General features: G+C 35.6%; 1 protein-coding gene across 2 annotated transcripts in view; it reads left to right on the forward strand.

Moving 5' to 3' along the window:
* The window catches only part of LOC138325585 (muscle, skeletal receptor tyrosine protein kinase-like), a 71,461-nt gene extending 45,891 nt beyond the window's left edge, over positions 1-25,570 (forward strand). For both annotated transcript variants that reach the window (XM_069271354.1, XM_069271353.1), the window contains exons 6-9: positions 4,819-5,079; positions 15,410-15,585; positions 18,773-19,015; positions 19,199-25,570. In XM_069271354.1, coding sequence (XP_069127455.1) covers positions 4,819-5,079; positions 15,410-15,585; positions 18,773-19,015; positions 19,199-20,373 — 1,855 coding nt within the window. In that variant the 3' untranslated portion in view covers positions 20,374-25,570. The remainder of the gene's footprint in view (positions 1-4,818; positions 5,080-15,409; positions 15,586-18,772; positions 19,016-19,198) is intronic.
* The last annotated feature ends 1,303 nt before the right edge of the window (positions 25,571-26,873 follow it).

Raw genomic sequence — 26,873 nt, forward strand, 5'->3', positions numbered from 1 at the left:
TGGTTATGTTTTCTTAAGACTTGTTTTCTTTGACGAAATGAAAAAAATTGTTCAATTTCTTTGATGTGGTTACACTGCATTTCATTTCATACAAACATGGGGTTTTTTTTATAATAAAAAAAAATTAAAGTCATTTGGGAATTTCTTTGGCAATGAGTTATCATTTTCCTGACAATTTATTGATAAATAGCATGCTCTACTATGCGTATGATACTGACTACAAATGACCTTGCAATGACCTTGAGCATCCCAAAACTCTACATGCATGTGGATAACCTTGACCTTGAACATCACAAACATCTACATGCATCCATTTGAATTTGCTGCATACACACATTAAAAGAAAACAGACATTTTATCGCACCATTGTACAAATTGTGTAGAATTAGAGGACAGACATATGTTTTGTGCCATTCTGTCGTGTCTTGGAACTGCGTGTTGCTCCCTGTGTTAAAGTTTCATCAATATACACACCAGACATGCCCAATAAGCAACAGACTCCTTTTTGTTTGACCATTCTACCACAGCGCCATTAAACTAATGCATATACATCTATCTTTATCATTTTTCCAACTATTTACTTTTTGTTTGTGGTTTTTCCAAGACAATTGTTTTATTAGACAGAAGTAACATGTAATGTAATTACAGGTTTGTTGACTAAACAGCAATCACAATAAGAAATACTGCCTAGAATGCTAAAGGCAAAACAAATGGGTCAATGTGTAGTAATATAGGTTTAAATGTACCAATAGGTTTATACGTACAAAGCTAAAAACCAAAATGACAGACACTTACGTAAAAGCCTATTGTTTTTATGTTGTTTTGTAAGAGAAGGATCATTATCTAATGACGCAGGTAACATGCATTTACCCAAACTGTCTGATTTTTTTTTCGTCTTTTGTAATCCCATTAGTTGACATGGCTTAAGTTTGGTATGGTTATTGAACGTTAACTGCCGCAGGGGACTTAAAATTGTTTTTGTAGCTCAGTTAATCGAAGTTTAGGTCAGATGACTGTGTACCTATATATTCTCTTGACATGTTATTTTTGATGAAGTATTATAGTATCATATACATTCATTTCTAGATAATCACCAACTTTGGTTTTCGTTCAGATTTCTTGTGCTGAGATTTTTGTTAGCTAAACTAAATACCAGATTATCTCCTCCTAGTTTGGATCCTTTTACAATTTGGATATCAAATATAGTAGTCAAAACTGTAAAGCTAGTTTCTGTTGGTAAATAGGACAACAGTTATTGTTATAAATGTACCCCTATACAATCGTTTCTATATAAAATCTATTGACAAAAATGCCAATAAATGAACTGTTCTGTCGAGCGGTAACTGTTAAAAAGTGCTGTTGGACCGGAGTGACATCACACCTACAATTCGTGACATCAATGCATTGTTTTGAGTTAATGGGGTATAACAAAACAGTTATCGACTGGGTTTTCGGTCAACAGATGATTTGTTGGACCCTCAAACAAACTGTTGCCCGAGGCCTTGGGCAATAGTATGTCTGTGGGTCCTACAAATCATCTGTTGCCCTCAACCCCAGTCAACAACTGTATAATATTACATTTGTATCCATTTTCTATCATGTACTCATGTATCAAGGGAGGGGTGGTCCATCTAATTTTAGAACCTGTTGATAAGTAGTTGTGCTCTGCAAATTATTGCATTCTATGTAAATGACCAGTCATATTTTCGGACTTCCTGTTTATATCACAAAACTGACCTTTCAATACAGAACAAAGAACCATTGACCATATCCAGTGACCAATGGTACTTCAAGTCTCATAAATATCCTTGCTGACCCATTAAGGATGACATATCAGTATAAATACCCTGTACTGGTCGTTTTCAAACTTCCAACCATCCCTGAGGGTTTGAATAACTGTATACATATGCCATCACATATGTATATTCTCTGTCTGGTACAATGGATGTGATTATAAGTTGATGTTTTCTTACAAAGTTTGTGGGAGGTAATGTTTTGACTTAAGGAAGTTGGGTTAGCCACGGTAAAGTGCTGAGTCACCCGGTACTTTCGGAGACACACTTTGTAATTGGCCGGGTCTCAATGTAGTAATTATACCGTTATTTAAGTATGCTTTACTGAAATCATTGCCATTCTCTTATGGCTGACATTCAAGATACATTTTAATGCATGTGTAAATATTGACTTTCTGTAAGGTCGAGTTGCTGTGTCACCTTTGAGTGGGTAGTTTTCGTAGACCCTGGGGGTTATCATGAACAATCAACTTTTAGGACCTATTATACTTCTAATTCATTAGATTTTAACAATGCTTTTGCATTTACATAATTATATGTCAATGAAACTGCTGTTAGCCAATATCATTCAATGCATAAATTTGTCCATTAACTTTTAACTTTGTAATGCTAAACCACTAAACATAATCGTTAACATTGTAACGGTGGTCATTCGGTCTTCAATTTAGCGATTCACAATGAATTTCCATTAGATCAACAATGTGGTCCATACTAAATTTTATGAACCTCCTCTGGGATACAGAAGAAAAAAAAATTATTGACTTGTCAATCCAGAATTTAACTTCAAAGACAAACTGTGGAAATTTGCATTTAATAATATGTACTGGTGATTACAAATGTGTTAAGATTTGAGTGTGTACATGAATACCAAATGTATACGTTTGGTTAGATAATTGGCTGCTCTCTATCATAACTGAAAACTATGCACTACCTACATGTATACACTTCATTAAAATATAAAGCACAACTCAGTTTTGAATCTGACAACAAAATTTCTAGATATTAATTATTTTTTGTTAAAGATTTTCAATTTGAGACCGAAATTTATTTGAAACATTTATCTTTTACAAAGATAGACAAGTTTTAGGAAATGGAAATTTTTCACAATTGTATCTCATTGCTACTATGGCTATTGATCGAACCTTCACATACGGAAAGTTCCAACAAAGGGGAGAGAACTCTTGATATGACCATCCCCTTATTTGCCCGTGAAATATTTAGGTCAAAACTGATATTTGTCATTGTAATCCCTTTGATAGCTATGTAGACACCTCACAACTGGGTTAAGGAGGGTGACCCTTTATTTTTTGTAGATATCAAAAGTAACAAAATCACATTACAAGGAATTGTACTCTAGGATTATCGATTGTACTAGCTTTGTATTTGCTTTCAAGTGGTTACTTATTTGATTTCTGACAAGAAATATCCTACAGACTTATCAGAAATATATCTGGCTTTCTTTGATGTTTGGTTTGGCCTGGTTCTAACTGTTTGAGGACTTGTGTTAGGATCAGAAAGCACCAGGTAGTCATACTGTGCCTATCACTGTATATAAACAAGTCTTTCTTAAACCTTGTGTAGATAACTCCTTAATGCTAAAAAATCTTTATAGTGAGATGAAAATAAATATTATCAAAATAAATGGCTGAGTTTAAACAACAGTCAAATTCCAGATGAAAGAAACAGTTGGTACAGTAAGACTAGAAGTAATCTCAGATGTTTCAAGTTTGAATAAACATATACTTTTGCATATCAGATATAGATTTTTACTAGATATAGGTCTAAGTTTTTCAGTCAGTCAAACAGCTATCTACCGGGTAAGCTGGTGTGAAATTTCTTTGGTTTAAATGGTTGTCAGAGAGAATATTGATGTGTTTAATAAAAAAAGCTAAGAAATCCATACAGAGGTATGCTTTACACTTTGATGGTATTGCGTCAGGACACATGTGTTCCCCCGACATTTTTCCAGACAAAGTTCCTAACCAGAATGTAATAACATATCACAAAGATTTAAATTTATCACTGTAGATATGAAACTTTGTCAAATTTTAATCCTTCAATGGAAATAGAGACCATTTGTGTTCATCGCCATGGTAACCGTAAACGTGTGTTAAAACAGATGTATAACATTAGGGAGTCTGTTAAACCACTCCGAGGTCAAAGGTTATCTCACTGGATCAATGTTTTTATCACAAAGAGTGAAATATAGGACCTTGTTACAACATATGTAAATTTCATTTTCTCATGTAGAATATAATATATAGGTTAATTTAGCCAAGCCAAACGTCATTATATATAAGAACAGGTTTCGCGTGTCGCTAAAGGTCTACATTTGTTGTGGCTTACATAAAAACATTAATTACCTCTCTGTTTGTAATGTTTCACATTTATCATTGAGTGAAGATCAAGGATGAGCGATTATTATCACATTTGGTGGCCACGATTACTTATGCATTGCACCAAGTCGGCAGAAAATTTTAAGTAAATATCACATATGACAATTTAAGATTTATTGAAAACTGCAATTATGTAGATTTTTCCTATGAAGATGATAGTGATTGTTCAAAGTGGAAATTTCCTATGTTAACTGGTTTGCACTTTTATAGTACTATTGGTCCTATGGGGTACAACATCTGATATCAAGGTGTATATTTATCTGCATCACAGTACATATTTCACAACAACAATATCTATTAAAACATTTAAAAAATAGAAAAAAGGGGAAAATAGGATAGACGATAGACGATCACATATCATTATTTAATTTATTGCCTCTAACTAATATAACACTTTCAGTTTATACCAAACAAAATCCAATATGAAAAGTATATTACGTGTCCTCAAAAATTTACATATTTAGCAGTACTTTGATAGCCAATGATAGTAAAAACCTTAACAAATATGTTCAATACATATATGTATATAAAATTAACACATTTTAGATCTGCTTAAATCTCTACATTTTTGGAAGAAAAATTATTGATGCACTTTGACTCATAAGAAATTTGTGTCTGCTATGTTTCAGACAAACTCCCCAATGTCTGCCCTACAATGGCAGTACATGTGCGTCTGTCCTTGGGTCTCGCCATGTCTATATCAAGAGGTCAATCCATGAAATGGAGGACCGAGTTCGTGCACTTCTCCACGATTTGACGACGTCCCATGCTCCTTCGACAGAGAATCGCTGTCACGAAGCGGCACAGAAAATTCTATGTCAGTTCCACTTCCCTGAGTGTATTGAAGCAGAAGAAACGGAAAAGGAACCAACACCCAAACAGCTTTGCAGGTAAGGCTGACATTTTCATAAATTTTATTTAGAGTCTAAGTCTGTATGTCTCCTCATATTACAGAGTTATCTCCCCTTGCAAATGGGTATTGGCTTTTTTGTGAGTGTACAATATCACATTTTCTAGAGAAAACAACGTTATATTTGCTTAGAAAATGCTGGTGTCTCTATGGATACCAATTATCACAAGGGCAGATAACTCTGTAATATGCAGACAGAATTAAGTGCAGTAAGTAAAAATTCCACAATTTGGTTCCTGGACATGTAAGACAACATGGCATGGTTGATCAGTTACCATTGCTTTGACCATTGTTCTTGTTTGTGTGTTTACCAAAAAAAAAAAAACCTCTTTTAGTCTCCAATGATAACCGACCTAATAGTCATGCTTCAAACATGTTAGGAATTTTACTGAAGTATGATGAAGATTGATAGCAGAAGTAGTGATGACACAATGCCGCATGAATAATAAGTGATTACAGTAAAAGAAACAATGTGATTGGTTGGACGTCAAAACTTGTCATTTTCGGCATGCACCGAGATGTATGCCTGGTTACAACTAAACAACAATAAATGTCACGGTGGGATGAGGGATGAGATGTCGGCCTACTCGACACATCAGACGATATAGACTGATGTATGGCCAGATACTGATGTCTCCAACCATTATATTGATATGACTTACACAAATAAGTACTTCCTTGTTATCTCTGAACAAAAAGAAACATCTACGACTGACTTTCCTGAAGATGCTGGACCTCTACTTCTTAGAAACATTGAAACAACTCCCTAGATCTCCCAGCTATATATTGCTCACTTCATTTCCATAGAAAATAACCAGCTTTTTCTCTTTTCATATATACCCACAGAAGCTGTGAGAACTTTCCTAGCTTACCCATAGAGGCTGTTAGTGAACTTTTCTAAATCTTACTCATAGAGACGTTGAGAGAGCTTTCAAAGTCTTAGCTATAGAGACTTTGAGAAAGCTTTCAAAGTCTTAGCCATAGAGACCTTGAGAGAGCTTACACATAGAGGCATAGTGAGATAGCTTTCTAAGTCTTACCCATAGTGACTTTGAGAAAATCTTTCTAAGTCTTACCCATAGTGACTGTGAGAGAGCTTTCTAAGTCTTACCCATAGTGACTGTGAGAGAGCTTTCTAAGTCTTACCCATAGTGACTTTGAGAGAGCTTTCTAAGTCTTTCCCATAGTGACTGTGAGAGAGCTTTCTAAGTCTTACCCATAGTGACTGTGAGAGAGCTTTATAAGTCTTTCCCATAGTGACTGTGAGAGAGCTTTCTAAGTCTTACCCATAGTGACTGTGAGAGAGCTTTCTAAGTCTTACCCATAGTGACTTTGACTGTGAGAGAGCTTTCTAAGTCTTACCCATAGTGACTTTGAGAGAGCTTTCTAAGTCTTTCCCATAGTGACTGTGAGAGAGCTTTCTAAGTCTTACCCATAGAGACTTTGAGAGAGCTTTCTAAGTCTTACCCATAGTGACTGTGAGAGAGCTTACACATAGAGGCATAGTGAGATAGCTTTCTAAGTCTTACCCATAGTGACTGTGAGAGAGCTTTCTAAGTCTTACCCATAGTGACTGTGAGAGAGCTTTCTAAGTCTTACCCATAGTGACTTTGAGAGAGCTTTCTAAGTCTTTCCCATAGTGACACTGAGAGAGTTTTCTAAGTCTTACCCATAGTGACTTTGAGAGAGCTTTCTAAGTTTAAACTTTACCTATTGAGGATGTTTGACACTATCTTTAGATATGTATTTTCTGTCCTGATGACTTATGACTGTGTATTTTTCTGGTTCTGCCAATAAACTTTACCTATTGAGGATGTTTGACACTATCTTTAGATATGTATTTTCTGTCCTGATGACTTATGACTGTGTATTTTTCTGGTTCTGCCAATAGAGGATGTTTTATCAATATACCCCTCCAAACTGTATTACTCTTTTCCAAAACTGGCTTGAAATGAGCTGTTTTTAGTAACCTCAGCTGTAAAGGGTTGTTTATTGTCATATTTTTAAAAAAAATTGTTCATTTTTAGGTCTTCTGACCAGAAGGGTCAGAAGGCCTATAGTCGTCATGTTTTGTCCGTCGTCGTCTGCCGTCTGCCAAGTGTTCACTTTTCACATTTAGAACTTCTTCTCAAGTTCTACCAGTGCGATTCAGCTGAAACTTACATGAAATGATCCTGACATGGTCCCGACAAAGTGTTGATATTTTTCGGGTCAATCTAAAATTTAAGATGGCCGCCACAGCCACCATCTTGAAAATATATTTTGAACTTCTTTTCAAGTTCTACCGGTGCGATTTTGCTGAAACTTGCATGAAATGATCCTGACATGGTCCCGAAAAAGTGTTGTTACATCTCTGGTTGACCCCAATTAGAAGATGGCTATCATGACACTATATCTAATTAATTTCCTATATGATTTTTGCCAAGGTAGTCAGATGATCGTTAAGGCCCTTGGGCCTCTTGTTTATGGTCCAACCACAAAATGGGATTGGTGTTGATTTAAGCGTTACCCAGCTGTATCCCATTGAGTCCTGAGTGGCCTTCCATTCCACCCTGATTCCATTTAGTGGAGGAGGCATTTTATCTTAGATATTTCTTGTAGTCGGAGATAACTTTTCCTAGGAAACAAAGGACTTGAACTAAATCTGTCTTTGCTTAAAGGAATTCCTTTTGCTTTCTGAAAAAATCTGTGAAGTTTTAATTTGGTTACACATGTCATTATGATTACAACACATGAGAAAACAAGATAACACAAGCTGTATTATGCAATGTGATATACAGTTTAATTGCTTTAGAAAATATCGGCAAAGAAAGAATGGGCGTTTCCTGTGATTTTCTCACCAAGTTTATCTTTCAAGGCTAAATTACAACAAGGTTCTCAAGAATGAAAACTTTCCCTAAGCGATTTGACGTTCTCATAAAAATTAGCGGATGATTTGGTAGGTCAGAGATAAGATCACTTAACAACCTCACAAATCAAATATTGTAATGTTCGACAGCTTGTCTGTCAACGTTTGGAGACTATGATTTCAAAAGAAACTCCAATACACTTTAATTTTCTATAAGCAGACATTCTGCGACATTAGACATGAAAACTTATCATTTCACTCTGACCCTGTCTTACATCCTTGAACCTACATGTCCCGACAAACGATCGTAATGTAATGTTTTGTGTTTTCCGACTTTATTCGTACAATTCCTTTTATTTACAAAATCGGGTCATAAAAACATCTATGGGTGTTACACATGTCCTTGTGTATATATATCTGTAACAGGATAGGAAAGCTATTTTCTTCACATTTGTCATGTTATATGATTTTATACCTATTTTGATCCTTTAGGACCGTCGATTTGCGAGTTTTTATGTCCCATTTAAAAAATGTTAAATCGGAAAACATGTTATGTTTCTCTATGTACAATGGCATCATTGTGCAATCATTATCCTGCTTCAGTAGGCGGAATAAAGGTGTAATATCGAAATACTACAATTTTGTGATGTTGCCGTTTTATCTCGGCTATTGTCAGCGTTTTATGTAAATAATGTTTTTTGTGAGATTTGTGTGGCATGGTTTCGCACTAGGGTAGTGAGTTGAATACATTAGGTCATTGTAACCTTGATACTACACAGATCAACACGATAGCCTCACTGTGAACGCTGATGTGATTTATGGCGAACGTAACAAAAAGAGGAAAAGAAATTCAGGGTGATCAAGCTGTTTTAGACAGTCTCTATCAGATAGCCCGTTTTATCTGCAAAACATCTCTTTGACTCGGAATCAATGAAAATGAAACTTAAAAGCAACCATGAATTTTAAAATGTGTTACCATGGAATTTGATGACAGGGGCCTCTCGATAAATATATTTTTATTGCAGCATCCTTCCTTATAGCTTCAAATACATTAAGACGAAGAAGTTTGAAATTTGATAAGTTTTGAAACTTCACAAAATTACATTATTTTTGTGAAATTTTGAGCGGAGCTGTGTTGTGATTTAAACTAAGTATTGATGAAAGTTTAGATAGGGGTTGATACAGATCTCCAGACTAACGAGGAACAGCTTTGAAAAGGAAAGTTCTTGCGACCTGATGTGACCTCGTCTGGAGGCAGTGTTGAGACCACCTGTATCAGCTGTATTGAAAGCCATTCCATTGTCAAGGATAGGGGGAAATAGTTGGTACAAATTCAGGCAGGTTTAAGTCTGTAATCACATCGTCACTCTAAAGCTGTAAAATAAATCTTATTTTTCCATCAAACTGAAGAATTCTTTGTTAGACTTAGTTAGCTTCTCAGAAATGGTATATACCGTATACATGTTTTGTAATGGAGATGTCAATAAAGTTTGATTTGATTTTATATTACCACAAGTCCTCAATCTCTGGGTGGCTAGAGTTCAAATCTCTATGAGTCAGGTATGAGGCATTACAGACCTTAGGTTGATGGTTCTTCTGTGTGTACTCAGGCTTTACCTCCTAAACCTGGCACCTTCCTACTGTAAATGACCTTAAGCTGTTAATAGGACATAAAACAAATCAACCATGTGTCTGTGATAGATAGATTGGGTCTGCATCTCTCACTAGTAGTGTTATGATATGGGTAACAGTGAGAGGGGCATGGGGGATAGTTTAGCATCTGATAATGACTGGCACACAATATTTGGAAAAACAACTTCGAAGTAGAATTTGAATCATAGAAGAATGACATACATATATATGAAGAAAATTTTTGTTCCAGTTGAATCTTTAGTTAATTAAAAAACAACACCATACTTCATTTTCTTGGAACTGGTAAATAAGATTGCTTCTCTTCAGTCAGTGTTGACAGAAATGGCGGGAAATTGGCTTCTGTTGACATGGGAGCCGAGTTGGCAGATGGACAGCTTGCAAATGGAATTATATTTCTGCTAACTAATTAGGGTGTGAATTTCTCTTGAAATGATATCTGAAGTTGTTGACAAGTGTTAATATGTTAAAACATTTATATTTCCTGGGTTGGTAGAGTGAGACCACAGTCAAAAGTGTTTTCCATCCCTTTGAAGGTTCTAGACGAGGCAGGCTAATTTCATTAAGGCTATGTAGATGTTGGTCCAGTTATATGATTTTTTTATGGTACGTTTCTTTATGTATTTGTGAACTAATTGAATTAACTGACAAACATTTTTCTTAATTCTTCCTATATGAAGGTCATTAATTTGCTTTTGAAAACATATGTGAAAGTTATTTTTGGTACAAAACGGAAACTTCACATAATTTATCTTTATTCTAAGTAAGATATATGCATTGACAGTAGCTTAAATCTTGGGAGTTTCAAGATAATTCCCAAGATTATAAATCATATTGATTTGCCTGTCAAGTCGACAACAATGGGATCACTATTTATGCAAGTTTGAAGTCATATCAGATTAAGGCCTAAAGGTGGAGTCATAAACTTGAAATAAATATCCCATTTCCTGACAAATTTTGTCATTTCCTTATCAAAAAAATGCCAAATGCCAATTTATAACCACAAGTATACCTATTTGTACAAAACAAGAATAGACCCATTTAGACTATTTATAAGAACACAAGGGACAACTTCTTATGGGTATTTTATAATAGCACAAGGGACATGTCAGTTCAGGTAATCCTTATCGGGTGCAAAATATTGACTTTTGGTGAGAGGTTGATTCTGAAAACTCTGCCCCTAAGGAGGTGTGCCTGGCAAACACTTGACCAATCCTCCATGTTTGTTCTGATAAGGACTTCAGATGTTTGGCCAAAAGTGTGTGCATGTTTGACTCCTTATATTATGTTGACTTGAAAATGATTGACCTGTTAAGTTTTTCAACAATCCAGGTGTCTTACATCAATACACACCTGCACAGGTGCATGCTGGAATCGATCTCGTCAATACACCTCACTTGTCACTCATGTCACCAGGTTCTCAAAGATTGATGATAGTTTCCCAGCTAAGTGCACATAACAAAGGAATTAGTTTTTGAAACCAATAGGTTTCATTAAACAGTTAATCAATTTTTTTTTATTCTTTGATCTTTTCGTAGAGGAATATAATTTTGAATAATTTTGAACAAAATGATATACCTACAATATCAATATTAATATACAGATGCATTCTGAATATTTTAGATGCACACAGACAAAGCACTAATTTTTTAAATTCGGTGAGACAAAGCTTATAAATAGGTAATGTAGGCGATAAACCAGTAATTAAATAAGAAATGTTTTAATTTTGTTTTAAAAGATTTCATTCACAAGAAATTACTTTTGTATGTTCAGAGGTATTTGAATAAATATACAAATGATATGAGTTATCTGGTTTTGTAATAAAACAGTAGCCTGATACAGTAGCCAGAACTGTAAAACACATCTTGGTACATATAGGTTGATATGGAGAAATCAGGTCGGCACCAGCCCAGCCATGTGTGAGGATAAGATAGAGAGGGCTGGAAGGTGTAAGGTTTTAACACCCAGGGGATGATAGGGGGATAGATCTCCTCCCTCTCCCCCTGAGAGTGGGAGGGGGACTTCACTGTCACATCCAGGGTCTGTTAAGGAGGTGAATTAAACTCCATCACTCAGGGGCTGACAAATTCACTTAGGGCAAATGGAAGGGGGAGGGGTGTTAATGGTGAGCCGTGTTCATTAGGGGTAGACCCCACATCCTCGACCTACCCTCACCCTAACACTCCTACCCTCTTAGCATCCCTACCCCCTCAACATCCCACCCTTTTAACATCTCTGCCCCTTCAACATCTCTACTCTCTTAGCATCCCTACCCCTCAACCTCCCTACCCCCTACCACCTCCTCCCCAGACTGTTAGGTAAGGAGTGACCTCACCTCTCACCCAGTCTGACAGAAAGTGGGGAAGGAATACAAGTGTATTTTACTCCCTGAGGGAATGACCAGGTTCCTAGATTACTATCAGGAATCATAGTTGTGTGATGATAGCCTTAGATAAACATCGGAAACTGGTGATAGTCTCCCATGATATCTGATATAGAATAGCAAAACTTTGGTAGTGGAGTGTAAAGTAGCCTGGGAGTTGGCTTCCTCCACATCTGGACCAAGACCGCTAAGTTACCCTAATCACTCTGTTATCTGAAAGAGGGCAAAACTTGTTTCACATATTTGTTTAGAAGATGTCAGAATTATTTTGGTTTTCATTGCAGATGTTGATTTTAGGTATGACTGGTTTGTGTAGATTCACAGTTAGAGGTCCCAGAGGTTTTCAAACTTGCGTTAGAACTAGATTTAGGACTGTAAGGATGGATGTTAATTATCATCAACATTTTGTCCGAGTTAGTTTACATTTTAGATTGGTGTATGATTCATGATCATAAATTCTATATTTGACAGTATACCTTTACTACGATCATTTAATGTGTATAGAGGTGTCTATTTCACATCTTATTTTCACTCCCCTTCTCTTCTTTCTTTTGTGGTGTTTCAAATACTTCAAGAAACACATGTAGAAATATTAAATAACAAAATATGAGTAAAGGCAAACATTTATGCCCCAGCATGATTTTTGAGGGGGGTGGGAGCTGAATATAAAATCTTACTCATATCTTTCCCTTCAGATTTTAGAGAGGGGGAGGGGGACTTTTGTGTTTTACAGTTATATCTAGGCCTAGTTAAAATTATATTTCCATGCTTCCAGTGACATTGACCTTTCAACACTGTATAAGATTGAGGGAATGTCCATGTTTACTGAGTAGAATATCGTCACCCTGCTTCTAAGGTGGTGATTGAGTGTATCTAGTACTGTTTAACCCTGATATATATACTTACATGTACATTAAATATCATTATCTTAAGTTTCTGCTTCCTTTTCTAAAGACATCAAACTTTTTTGCTCAAAATTTAATTTGTATTGCAAATAAAAGGTGGAAGTATGATAACCGTTTCGGTCGTACAGTAGATTAAAAAACCTTTTTTTTTTACTGTAATTAATTATTTTAAAATGTTTTAAAAAGATTAAATCAAGCTCACCAGACAAGTGGTTTAGAAGCCAGACTGGCTTTGACAGCTCTTTGATTTGTGCCACGGTAACCTAGGTAGGGCTAAGATCTCTTTCTAAATCATGGATATTAATTACATAATAATACCATTTTCTCTGCGGACGGATATTATGGATTGTTAAAGAGAAGATATTTTTGAATGAGCTGCATTAAAAAAGATCATAATTCCTTTCGAGTTGTTTAAACGTGTTTAAAGTGGGGGTCCTGATTTGATTGAAAGCATTGACAGCTGTAATTATGTACAGTAGTTTATAGATAAGGCAACAGGTTTTATAGGCCCACTGACATACAGGTGCTGCTGTTACCCCATGTTTGTTTAATCCTTGTAATCTCTTGGTGTCATATATCACTGGTAATCTGGCACCGAGTTTAACAACTACACCCACAGTGACCTTGACACTATGACCTTGCTACACAAAAGTCCATCACTCTTCCCATACATGTTGTTTTACTTACATCGATTGACCTTTACTGATCAAGCTGTGAGTGACATTTACTGACCTTGATTCTGTAAAGTGACCTTGACAGACTATGAAAGCTATCTGCCGAGAATGACCTTTAAACTCTAGCATTGTTTCAAGTATATCATAATGACCTTTACACTATAACCTTGATTGAACTTTGACATGCTGAATTAGACTGAACTTTGCTCTTTAACCTAGATTGACCTTTAGCTGTTACTTTGATATAAGTTCACATTCTGAATAAGATTGACCTTGAAACTCTGACCTTGACTTACCTATAATTTCCTTGAATTTTCATCATGTTGTTCCATAATCTGGATTGGGCTATCTGCCCTTCCTTACATTGCTGAAGCGGGATATTCTAATGTTATGAAACTGAAATTTTCTTAATCGAAAATTTGAAATCATTATTTATTTGGGAAAAGTAAGTGTGAGTACTGTTTACTTTTTAGAGTTTCAAGTTCAAGGACATTTTCAAGGTGCTGTTTGGGATGTTTAAGTGCAGTTTATATAGAGATGATTGAATGTTATACAATGTGACATATGCCTTCAGTGTATCAAGTAAAGCTCTTTATTTACACCTAACAGGTTTTGTTTTCGAAATATACACTTACCGTAGATGTTCGTGTATCTGCAATTACCTGTCAGTTCCACTTGGACAGGTAGATTAAGTTTGATGTGGGGACAATGTCGGCGATGACAAATATTAGCTAGAATATACCGGATGACCAGTGATGTCATAGATACTGCATTATTTCGCTTTGTGTCTATAAATAACCTTATTACATTTGAGGTTATAGTGAAATGTGTATTTCTATTGAGTCGCGGTGGTATAGGGTGACAGTGTGTTTGTTAACATGTCTGGTCCGACAGCCTTAATCGGACTAGATAGTTTATCATTTAGGACCACACAAAGGATATTTACCTGTCGGCCAAGGGGAAGTAACTCACATTTAAATGTTTACCTTCACAACAACCAGTTACAATCATCAAGTAATCATGAAACTCAAGATTAATGTTTATCAATTACTAAATTAAAAAAAAAATTGCATACTAAAGCACAAGAGTACTATGACTCTTATTTGAATGTTAATGTTATTAAAACATTTGCAGCACTTACCACGGTGTAATGATTAAAGAAATAAATCACTGTTGAGGCTAATAAGTGTCTCTGTTATGAAATTCATATTACTGTGATATAATGTTATTTCAAACTGCTACCTTCAAATTTGACCTTTATAATTTTGAAATATAGATTGTGGAGTGCTATTTAAAGATGCTCCACCGCTGACAAATGGTATTTTTTCACTATCAAAAACAGGAGGAGACGATTTAGTATTTTTCTTCAGTTATAAAAGTTGCTTACTTTACACCATTACCACCGTTAAAAAGTTTGAGCTTCTAATTTTGATTCAAGTTAAAAATATGAAAAATAATTAATTGCATCCCGAAAAAATTCCGTGGCATTATATCCTATATGGAATGAAGTACTGATTGCGCATGCACCAAAGATGGATTAAATTATTTTATATTATTTTTTGTTTTAATTAGGCATATACATACACGATTAAACACCAATTATTGTTCAAATGAAGAATATCATTTATGCTCTGTCGGCGGTGGAGCATCTTTAAGTTAAATACTGTACATTATAAAATTGGGTTAAAAAGGCAAGTTGACCAGTGTTCCATCGTTATATGATTTGTTCCAATGCAACTTTATGTATATTGAGGAAATTAAAAATGACACCTATATCATACAAATGTTTCTAATATGACTCCATTCTGCCTTTGTAATATTGTGACCAATGCTATGATTTTGTTTTCCAGGGAGAGCTGTTTGGGAGTAAAGGAGTTGCTGTGTTTTGACCAATGGTTACTGGTGATGAACAAAGATAACCTGCAGTACTCCCTACCGATATGTGAGGATCTTCCGAGTAAAATCGGAGTCAACGCTTCATGTGTCGACTCACAACTTTTTGTGAGGAAAGATGAGGAAGTTACAAGTAAGTATTGTTACTAGTCCCAGATCATTTGGTTTGGTTAAATAATGTCTTATTAACAGTCAGGCTCATTTAATTCATTCACACCTGATATTTCATAATGTACTGTTCTAGTATTTGATTTAGAAGAGTCTAAATGTGTCTTCAAGGGTGAATGAATAGCCAGCAACCGAGAGGAGAGAAAAAAACCCAGATTTATAGTGATGAATAGATGTAGAATAGTGAGAGAGAGAAAAAGTGTGGATTGAGTTGTAATTATTAATAGTTTCGGTCAATTAAGGGCCAGTCAATTATTTTATTGTTTCAAAGTCAAAGTTTCCAGAGAAAAACCTCTGACCTATGGTCAAGTACTTGGTCACTGCACCACATAGAACGGCAATTTCGCAACCCTAGATTTGCAAGAAGACTTGAAGCTTAATGTCAGGCAACTTAACAATTTAGCCACAGTATATCCCATTAAGACAGCAGTAGTATTGTGTAATTGTAGGTCAGAAATATATGTTACAGTTGCATGTTGAAGTGAATTAGACATAGACAAATGACTCATCTATGACTGTATCAGGTTTCAATTGTATCTCACATGATGTTATTTTTGTCCTTTAGAATGCTCAATCCTATCTTAAGTCTTCTGATAAGTAAGAAGTTGTACAGTTTTCTCCTCTGTGACATAATTGGGCCACACCCTAAGAATATTTAAAAGGTTTGATCCATAAGAATAAGCTACAGATGATTACAGAATGCAAAGAATACATTTATTCCTTAAAAAGGAAAGTTCCTTAGATGTAATTCTTTCTTTGGAGTGATGAAATGGAAATACATTTCATTAAATGCTTGGCCATTTTTGCAGAAAGACAAATTTTGGGATTCAGAGTCCATGGATATGTAATTAGTTGGATCTGAGCTAATTAAGTAGAAATGAAAGCTATCATAAAACTGTGTGTTGGATTTGTTTGATAACACTTACGTTAAATTTGATTTTATATAATAGAATATGAACTCATGCAAACAAGAGGACTTTGACCTGAAAAGAACTCTTTGTTGCCTTTATCAATTACATGTGATCTAAATCATGTGAGGCCATAGTTGCAATTGACGAGGGTATATATTTCAGGGTGGGTGGCACCCTGTGGCTCTCAGGTTGTAAATTCTATTAATTTGAAATGCATTTCACTTGAGATCTTGCAGCATATATATCAACATTTGTATTCCTGACAAAGGCTTCGGGTTGCATACATGCCGTAATCAAATCTACATTTACTAGGCATAATACATGTTTTTAAGTTTTATGAAATACTGAATGGCTGTGTGATTTATGAGTGGAAGCAGGGAACACACTCCATTATTATCATCTTCTTATTTCTGATCTCAATAACTGGTAAAAACAGACATAGACTGCAATTATAAAATGTCAATCACAGTTATGATCATTAGGTCTATAGCTGTTTGAACCTAACAATGAAACCATCATCAAAGTTATCTATTCCCTATACTAATAGCATTTTAATACATGTTGGATCTTATCAAATGTACGTAATAGTATAATGTATTCTCGACTAGAACATTAAAAGGAATATAGAAATCATTTTGGTTTGAAGGTGAACGTTCCAGTGACTTTGTTTTGGGTTATATAATAAGCCATTTAAAATTCATGCTGGGGTGTGTAGTCAAACACTATCAATGATAGGAATATATGAGTCGGATAAACTAACATATTTTGTACCTTTTGGCCTAATAGTGATGATAGATTCATAGAAGTTTGTTTTAATTATCTTCGAAATCAGTTATAACCAGTTCAGAGTTCCAAAAAATAAATCACGATCACCACCTACCTAGAGCCAATACCTTTAACTACTTCTTGTAACCCTAACCCTTGTAAGCATGTAACTTAAAATCCAGTGAAGGATGTTTGGACTTGCAAAATGTCTTGAATGTTGGTCGCTACAGTCTAAAGGTGGAGGTTTAGAATGGCAAAATGTCTAAATGTTGGTCACTAAAGCCTAAAGGTGGAGGTTTAGACTGGCAAAATGTCTTAAATGTTGGTCACTACAGCCTAAAGGTGGAGATTTAAGACTGGCAAACTGGCAAAATGTCTTAAATGTTGGTCACTACAGCCTAAAGGTGGAGGTTTAGACTGGCAAAATGTCTGAAATGTTGGTCACTACAGCCTAAAGGTGGAGGTTTAAGACTGGCAAAATGTCTTAAATGTTGGTCACTACAGCCTAAAGGTGGAGGTTTAGACTGGCAAAATGTCTTAAATGTTGGTCACTACAGCCTAAAGGTGGAGGTTTAAGACTGGCAAAATGTCTTAAATGTTGGTCACTACAGCCTAAAGGTGGAGGTTTAAGACTGGCAAAATGTCTTAAATGTTGGTTGCTACAGCCTAAAGGTGGAGGTTTAGACTGGCAAAATGTCTTAAATGTTGGTCACTACAGCCTAAAGGTGGAGGTTTAAGACTGGCAAAATGTCTTAAATGTTGGTCACTACAGCCTAAAGGTGGTGGTTTAAGACTGGCAAAATGTCTTAAATGTTGGTTGCTACAGCCTAAAGGTGGAGGTTTAGACTGGCAAAATGTCTTAAATGTTGGTCACTACAGCCTAAAGGTGGAGGTTTAAACTGGCAAAATGTCTTCAATGTTGGTCACTACAGCCTAAAAGTGGAGGTTTAAGACTGGCAAAATGTCTTAAATGTTGGTTGCTACAGCCTGAAAGTGGAGGTTTAGACTGGCAAAATGTCTTAAATGTTGGTCACTACAGCCTAAAGGTGGAGGTTTAAACTGGCAAAATGCCTTAAATGTTGGTCACTACAGCCTAAAGGTGGAGGTTTAAGACTGGCAAAATGTCTTAAATGTTGGTCACTACAGTCTAAAGGTGGAGGTTTAGACTGCAATATGTCTTAAATGTTGGTCACTACAGCCTAAAGGTGGAGGTTTAGACTGGCAAAATGTCTGAAATGTTGGTCTCTACAGCCTAAAGGTGGAGGTTTAGTGGTGCCATTTCAGTTACCATTTTACGCTCTTGCCATTTCTAGTTTTCCATTCTAACTAACCTCACTAGCCTCAGGTCAATGTATGTTCTTAAAATTACAGTTCTTAGTCTATGAATGCTACAACTTGTTTAACTTTACACCTAAAGAAATGATAGAAACTCCATTTTTAAGACAATTTTTTAAAATCATATTGCTCTTCTTTTAGGCACATGCTACAGAGGTCGAGGCCAGTGGTACAATGGCACTCTGAATGTAACAAAGTCGGGCAAAGCGTGTCAGGCGTGGGCAGCGAACTTCCCCCATACCCATCAACGACCCCCGTCAGTATTCCCAACTCTACAGAACTCGGAGAACTACTGTCGTAACCCAGGGGCAGAGGAGAGCTCCCCTTGGTGTTACACAATGGAGAAACACTCGCGCTGGGAACGGTGTGATATTCCAAAATGTGGTAAATATGACAGTAGAACCACCATAATAATAATGATTTTGAGATTCATTTATAAGGTATTTGCAATATCATGTGCATTATTTGAACATTTTTCTTAACCTTGATCAATTATTCATCTCAATGAATTTTATTTGAGTGAATTATTTCCTTTTACCGATTATTTATCTTGGTTTTCTTTTATAGCTGACCCTGTGCCGCAGGATGAAAGGGAGCCCGAGGAACAGCCACGCTTCACCTTAGTGGCCATATTGATAGTTACCATAGTAACATCAGTTGGAGTTTTTGTGATTGGACTCATCATCGTGCTTTGTTACCAGATCGTTAGTCAGCGTAAACAACAGGTCAAATACAACAGCACCCCTACGGACGACCTTGACATTGACATTGACAAGCTGACGACAAATGTCTCTTATCATAAAGTGTCGGAGACACTCAAACTTAGTCCAAAGCTCGAGGGACTGGAATATCCCAGGAATGATATTGTATATATCAAAGACATTGGGCAGGGAGCTTTTGGGCGTGTTTTTAAAGCGAAAGCCCCAAATCTGTCCAAAGATGGTGAGGACACCATTATTGCTGTAAAGATGCTGAAGGATGATGCTTCGGATGACTTGCTGCAAGATTTTAGTCGAGAGGCTTCTTTAATGGCTGAGTTTAAACATCCAAACATTGTGAAACTTTTGGGAGTATGTGCAATTGGAAAGCCCATGTGTCTCTTGTTTGAGTACATGACAAAATGGGACTTGAATGAGTATTTAAGACGTTCCAGCCCGGAGCACTATATTGTGATGCGTCCCTCTGTGAACGTTTATGAGGAGTTGCCTCTTCTTGACAATGTCGACCAGTTGTATATATCGATGCAGATCGCAGCTGGCATGGTGTACCTCTCTGAGAGGGGATATGTTCATCGCGACTTGGCAACAAGAAACTGTCTTGTAGGGGAAAATTTGACAGTGAAAATCGCTGATTTTGGTTTAGCGCGAAGTGTGCACACAATTGACTACTATAAGGGTAGTGAACATGATGCGATACCTATTCGGTGGATGCCTTTAGAGTCTATCCTCTACAACAAGTTTACAGCGGAGTCTGATGTCTGGTCATTCGGTGTTCTCATCTGGGAGATCTTCTCATTTGCCCTCCAGCCATACTACGGCATGACACACGAGGAGGTCATCAAATTTATAAAGGACGGTAAAATGTTGGCGTGTCCTGAAAACACGCCGAAGCAGGTGTATGACTTAATGCGCCTGTGTTGGAGTCGTAAACCGATGCATCGGCCTCCATTCCCCACTCTGTACAGCTCAATCAAAGTCATGCATGATGAATTGCAAAAGAAAAAAATTCGGGAAAAAGTGTGATCTTTTTCTCAAACAATACATTGTGAGGGAGGCCAATTTACTTTGTGATTCATTCAAACAACTTTGCAAAAATGAAGAGAAAATGTTATTTATTTAAGTATGATCTGTTAACTTTGGATTGGAAGAGAGTGTGAAACACTTCATTGAGGAATTTGATGGTGTTCATACAGTCATTGACTTCCATGGGTTAACCTCAGGTTTTACTAACCCAAAAAAGGACTGCCAGTACATTCTTAATTTAATCAACAATCATGCTATGTGTTGGCCTTTAGTACTGATATTAATTATGTGATACATTGACAAAGATTGAAGGTCAATTTGTCCGAAAGTTGTATTTTCAGTTTGTGTGTAAACACAAAGAGAGCAGTTAATTTGGTTAATTTACCAGGTAAATACTTAACACTTTTAAAGAAATCTTGAGGATTTAATAGCATATTGGGTCAAAACGTTTTTGTTTTCTTTCTATCTTCAAATATTCTTATCAAGATCACAGACAAGCCGCAACCTCAATATAAACATTTGAAATCCTCTTAATCTAAAAAAACAACAGCAAAAATTGTGTTACACAAAAGTTTTAAGTGGAAAAAAATGATTTTGTGGATAATGGATAATTTTGTTCAATAGAGGTCGGAGTACAAAACATGTCTCAAATATCTGCTATTAGTAAAAAGGCAAACTGGAATTATATAGTTGTTTAAAATGATATTTGCTAAAAAATATTTTATTATTGAGAAATTGCCCTATTGTTGATTTTAAAGTGTGTTCAAATGATTAGCTTGGCAATTGATCAAGGTTAAGTTTAAAGTGCTGCAAAAGACATCAGTGGTGATATTGTAAATATCTGTGATACAGAAAGGGATATACAATGTACCCTAGCAATAGTTTCACTATTATTTTATTCAAGCTTTCACCTTCGATACAAAACAAAATGTGAATCGCATTCTTCTCAAATTCACTCTAACGATGATAACATCTTATATATTGAGCAATGTTTGTAATTCTTTGATCATATAATTACTAGGTTTGATTATTTAAACAAAAGGCAGCATAAGTTATTATGTAACCATGGTAACAGTATGTCTACCCCCATATAGTTGTTATTGATGTGTAAAACCCAAAAGTAGATATTAGTTCTATATATTGTCTTGTATTCCATCTCCCCCATCCAAACATAAATGATTCTTTTTTAATTCTTCCTTAATTTCTAAAAAATTGTATATGTCATATCATTCATATTATGTGAATTTACAGATTCAACTGTTCTAATTCTATGACCTGAACAGTTTATTTAGAATTTCAAGGGTGAATAAAGTTGTCTTGGCTACAGAGTAATTCATCCTATCTAAGAAATATTAAGTTTGTTGCGCCAATTTATACGGATAGTGAATAATAACAAAGCGGTTCTGAATGTAAAATAAAAAACTTTGTTCTCTATATGATAAATAAGAGATATCTATTTTCTTCAAATTCTATTGTGACAGATTCGTTGAAAGCACTTGTAAAATTTTGATACTGAGCTTGCATGCTAGAAGTTTAAACCAAAACAGCAATCATCCATACTTAAAATTGATTCAGGGACCATATAGGGCCTCACATTCTGGAAATGTGTTTTTCATTAGGAGATAACTTCATTTTTTCTGAGATGAAGTCCTTTTTTCTGACACGTGAGTTGTTCAGGATCCTTATCGCTCACTTTAGCATAGCTTTATTGTGAGATAAGTTTTTGTTACAGTTTTTGCAGATTTCTATGTAAATCAGCAAGCCTGTCACCATTTTGAACATTTTGATGATCGTGGCTGTATGCTACTGTCGGGTTCCCCATCTATCAGGTCCTATGTGTCTCCTCTTACCAACATACACAGGGGATGATATAGTAGAAAACACCTCTGGAGGTCAACCTTTTTAGGGGGTGGGGGTGGGGGGAGAGGGGGTAACCCCTTGACAATTCTATTATAAGGTTAAACATAAACATCACATTGAATCAGAATAAAATCTACATATATCGCTAGGGTAACAGTACCAAACTTGACAAGTGTATCTATAAATGACAGCTCAAATGACCTTGACATCACATTACGGTTATATGCATTCTTTCTGTACAGAAAAAAGTTGATCAAGATAAGACATGATTCTCTCAGTTTTCTATCTAAAAAACAGCTAAACCATATTATCTATATACAAATGTGCCTTTACTATATATATATATGTTGTTGAGTCACTGATTTCTCAATAGACACCAAAATCTGGTATAGGATTTCCTAATTCAGTACTAGGGATTATTTTTTACCCTTTGGGGTACTTGTGTCCCAGGACCAGTGGTAGAGTAGGGATTTCCTGTCATTTAATGCTATAATTAGAAAAGCCAACGTCTGATTGGTTGTGATTTGTATTTGCTAGCAACCTTGGCCCACCCAGCTTCACAAAGTTGGGGTTCATTTGAGCGTTGTGGTCTTAAAAATATCACCCATCTAAAACAATATTTTCATGGAAAATGAGCAACCTTTGGCTTCCAAACCAATACAATGTACATGTATCATTTGAACATTACATTGACAAACATGTATATATATTTGGGAGAGCAAACCATTACATCACAATATTATTTGGCAAAATCTCGGATGAAAATAGTATGCAATGAATTTGTTAATAGCAATTAATCTATTTGACGTAATATTGCGATACGCCCATTCTAGCAGTACATTGTGACTAGATAAAACAAAAGTTGGACTGTAAGGGAGGTCTAAGCTCCAGGGACAAATGCTTTATACAGTATGTAACTTCAAAGAGCGACTAATTAGATAAAAGTGCTGACTAAAGATGTCTTGAAAGCATGTAAATTTGATCAAGGTAATTAACATAAATTGGCAGCCGATAGGGAACATCTGCAGACTGTATAAAAAACTAAGTCCCCCATACGTCTAACCACTGCTGATGTAATTATTCAGCAATATCCAGGGCAGTCCCGACTTAATGGTAATTAGCGGGTATTTGTCAATAGGATGCTGGCAAATGTTAACCCAGCCGGGGTAAGTTTCCACTTCTAACATTTCACATGCTTGTCCAGGTTATTTGACAGCTGTTAGGTACATTCAGATAAACTTTTCACTCTCACAGTGTCTGTTACAACGACTTTACCAGATGTACAATTTCCTTAGTTTTGTTGTTTTCTGTAATGGCTTGTTTGCTAATTGACGTCTCTATTCAACATGGTCATTATCTTCCACTGGTTAATACATGTATAATGATAGTATAGGATGAAAGAGCTAGCTTTAGTAAAATACAAAAAATAAAACATTGCTACAAGGCCCTGTGGTCTAGGACACTCCACTTACCCATCCTACTGAAAAATACATATCCATGCCCCTGTGTTTCTTACCTCAACAATGCCATAGAGAATCCTTAATTGTAACTCTTTATCATTTTGTACAATTGGATGTTTTAAATAATAAGCAAAATTTTTAGAACTACACAAATTAAGAATAGGAATCATGAATTCCCTATGTAATGTTTTCTAAGAAGTGGATTTATTTCAAGTCATGAAGCCTTTTTCGGATCTGAATGTACTTTTCAGTCAGCCATTTCCACTTTAGGAGCCCAGTTTGTGGTGGGGGCGGGGGATGTAGCACTAAAAGACACTTGGCCTGCTGATGTTTGGTAGGAACCTCCAGTGCCTGGGAATATTAGAGGAAAAACCCGGCAGGAGGCGGCTCAGAAATATGATCAGATTCAGAGTTTGGGATACAGATATTATCTTCATTATATCACTAAAAGATATGTTTAAAAGCAGAAACATTAATCTGTTCAAGTCACTAGATCAGGCTTTAAAATCAACACATAAAATTCAATTTGCTTTTAATTAGAGAGTACGGAGGCCCCCTGGCATGTCCCGAGGAACCGAGATTAAATCGGGTATTCGTGGGTTATCTCCGGAGATGTATATAGACTTCAGATAAACAAACATTTTATCTAGTTTTTTGCAGCAAGGCCGCTGATAAAAATGTGCTATACGTTTAGCCAAGTTGATATTTTTATTGCACACAGATTGCTGGGGCAGATAGTCTAACTGCCTAGGCCTGGTGATCCATCCCCTATTTAAAACTTTTTTTACAGTTAAAACTTGATGTCTGTTTCACGCCATTGACTAAAGCTATTCAATCACCTCATTTTTTTGTTCCTGCTATTTGTAACATTCAAATATTGACATGTTTTAGATAAGATATTGTTTGTCTCTCTTAAAAGAGTTTATTTGAGTAGAGTAGAAACAAAGAAATCTGATGTGAAGAAATACCTACCATGACATATATTGAAGTGCTACTTAGATTTTAGTGTGTTCTACAAGTTAGCACTAATTTGTATGAAAGTGTTTGTGTGTTTGGGAGTTGCACTACTTTTTATGAATGAAAGTGTTTGTGTGTTTGAGAGTTGCACTACTTTTTATGAATGGAAGCTATAGATATAGTGTTTGTGTTTTTGAGAGATACACTAGTTTTTTATGAATGAAAGTGTTTGTGTGTTTGAAAGCTGCATAGAATGCAAACTGAGGTTCTTAATGTCATGCTGGTAAATGTATGGCTATCCTCTAAAACTCTTAAATTATAAATTTTAAAAATAGTCATCTGGTAATTCTCATGGATGAGGTAGGTTTCAAAATAAAATGTCCAAATTTGATTTGAAAATATGATTATATCTTAATAATATGTGGATGATGTGTGTGGAGAGTGTGCATGCATGTGTGTGGTACATGTGCAGTGTGACCAAATATGAGTGTATCATGTTGTCACCAGTGATCTCTACACTACGGCTATATATAGTGCTACTTTCACTGTCTCCATTAATAGACTTGCACAAGTCCAAAATATTTGACCCTGTTTTAATGTTCAAATTGTTTGTTTCATTTTAATTTATGTTGATATTTATGCAAACTCATACTGTACATTTCAGCAAAAACCATTGGCCAAATTCTCTTATAATTTTCATGATTTGTGCTGAAAGAAGAATTTCAGGACACTATTTTATCTTACAGAATGTAGGAACACGTGCAAGTCTACCGTCTCTTGTGTTTTTGTGTTATTATCATTAGCTTGGTGCTGTTATACTATAAGTTAAGATTTTTGCATGTTTTGATTACTTATCATTAATGTGTTGATGTACAACTTTGTACTAGAGAACTGGTTGGAGAATAAAGTATGGAAATATATTTCATTGTTTATTTTGATATTCAAGAGTCTAACAAAGAAATGGACCCATGGACATTGATTGGATACTTCAACTTACCTCATTGTTTTACAATATTTGAAATATCAGTAAGATTTGGTTTCATCATTTTTTCAACAAGACATGCCTGATTCTAGTCAAAATGTCAAATAAGGGGGAGATAATCTAAAATTAGAATCCTTATAAAACCTTTTGCCTGTTGGCCTGTCTATAGTCTACTTTTAAACTCTCATGTCAAGACACATACAAATTTTCAAACATTGACAATTTAACTAGCAAAATCAGTTGATAGAAATAGTAACTGCAGATAGAAAGATTAGTTGGAGCAATCACCACATTCAGCGCAATGGTAACAAACAGCATAGAATGAACAAAATTCATCTGTAATTTCCTAACATTCAGATTGTTGTTAAAACATCAACTCAAAGTTTAAAGTTGTCAAACCACTAAAGAATGGTGATGTCTGTTCATCTGCTCACGATATTGAGGCTGCACTGGAAACGCTTGAAAGGTGTTTGGCTATTGCGGTCCACCAGGGACTGGCTGTAAGTAGTTGATTTTCCACTGCTACCAAATCCCCTTGACCTTTGATTATAAACCAAATAAAAATCAAACTAGTGTATTTGAAATTGTGTATGAACTAAAATTAGATGTACATACAATGAAAATGTAAAATTCATTGACAATTACTAAAAATGTGATTAGTTTAATATTAGGTTCATAGGGAAGGTCAAACCGGCCGAAATCGATCATTATCAAACGTTGTCCGTCAAATGTCAAATTATCTATTGTTGACAATATAAGTGTTCACCTCTAAAAACCCAAAATTCTGCTGATGATATCCCAAATACACGTATATAAACAGAAAGAGTACCGATTCTAGTGCGTCGCTCAAGACAAGATTTAATTATTGTCTTTCCTAAAATGGATCTTTTCAATAAAATACAAATGTAACAGTAACTCTAAATCAGCATTTGAAAGCTCTCGTGACATTTTACAAGCTTGCAGACGTTGCTTGTTTCCGACATGTTGTATAAGTTCAAGGTCTTCCAACGCTTTATCTATATATGCCAGTCGTCTACCTTTACTTCCGTGAACTAATTGCTTTACACAAAAATTTGGGAGAGTACCGGTAATCAAACACAATTAAGAAGGCTAAATTAGTTCTCTACAAAGTTGTAGCTAATGCATTTAAATATAGCAAACGCTGAACAATTGACAAAATCACAACAAAAGGAAAACGGCAAATGTCAACAAAAAGATTTGTTTGGGGAGTTACTGTAACT

Source organism: Argopecten irradians, chromosome 6 (genome assembly GCF_041381155.1).
Source record: "Argopecten irradians isolate NY chromosome 6, Ai_NY, whole genome shotgun sequence".
Classification (NCBI taxonomy): domain Eukaryota; kingdom Metazoa; phylum Mollusca; class Bivalvia; order Pectinida; family Pectinidae; genus Argopecten; species Argopecten irradians.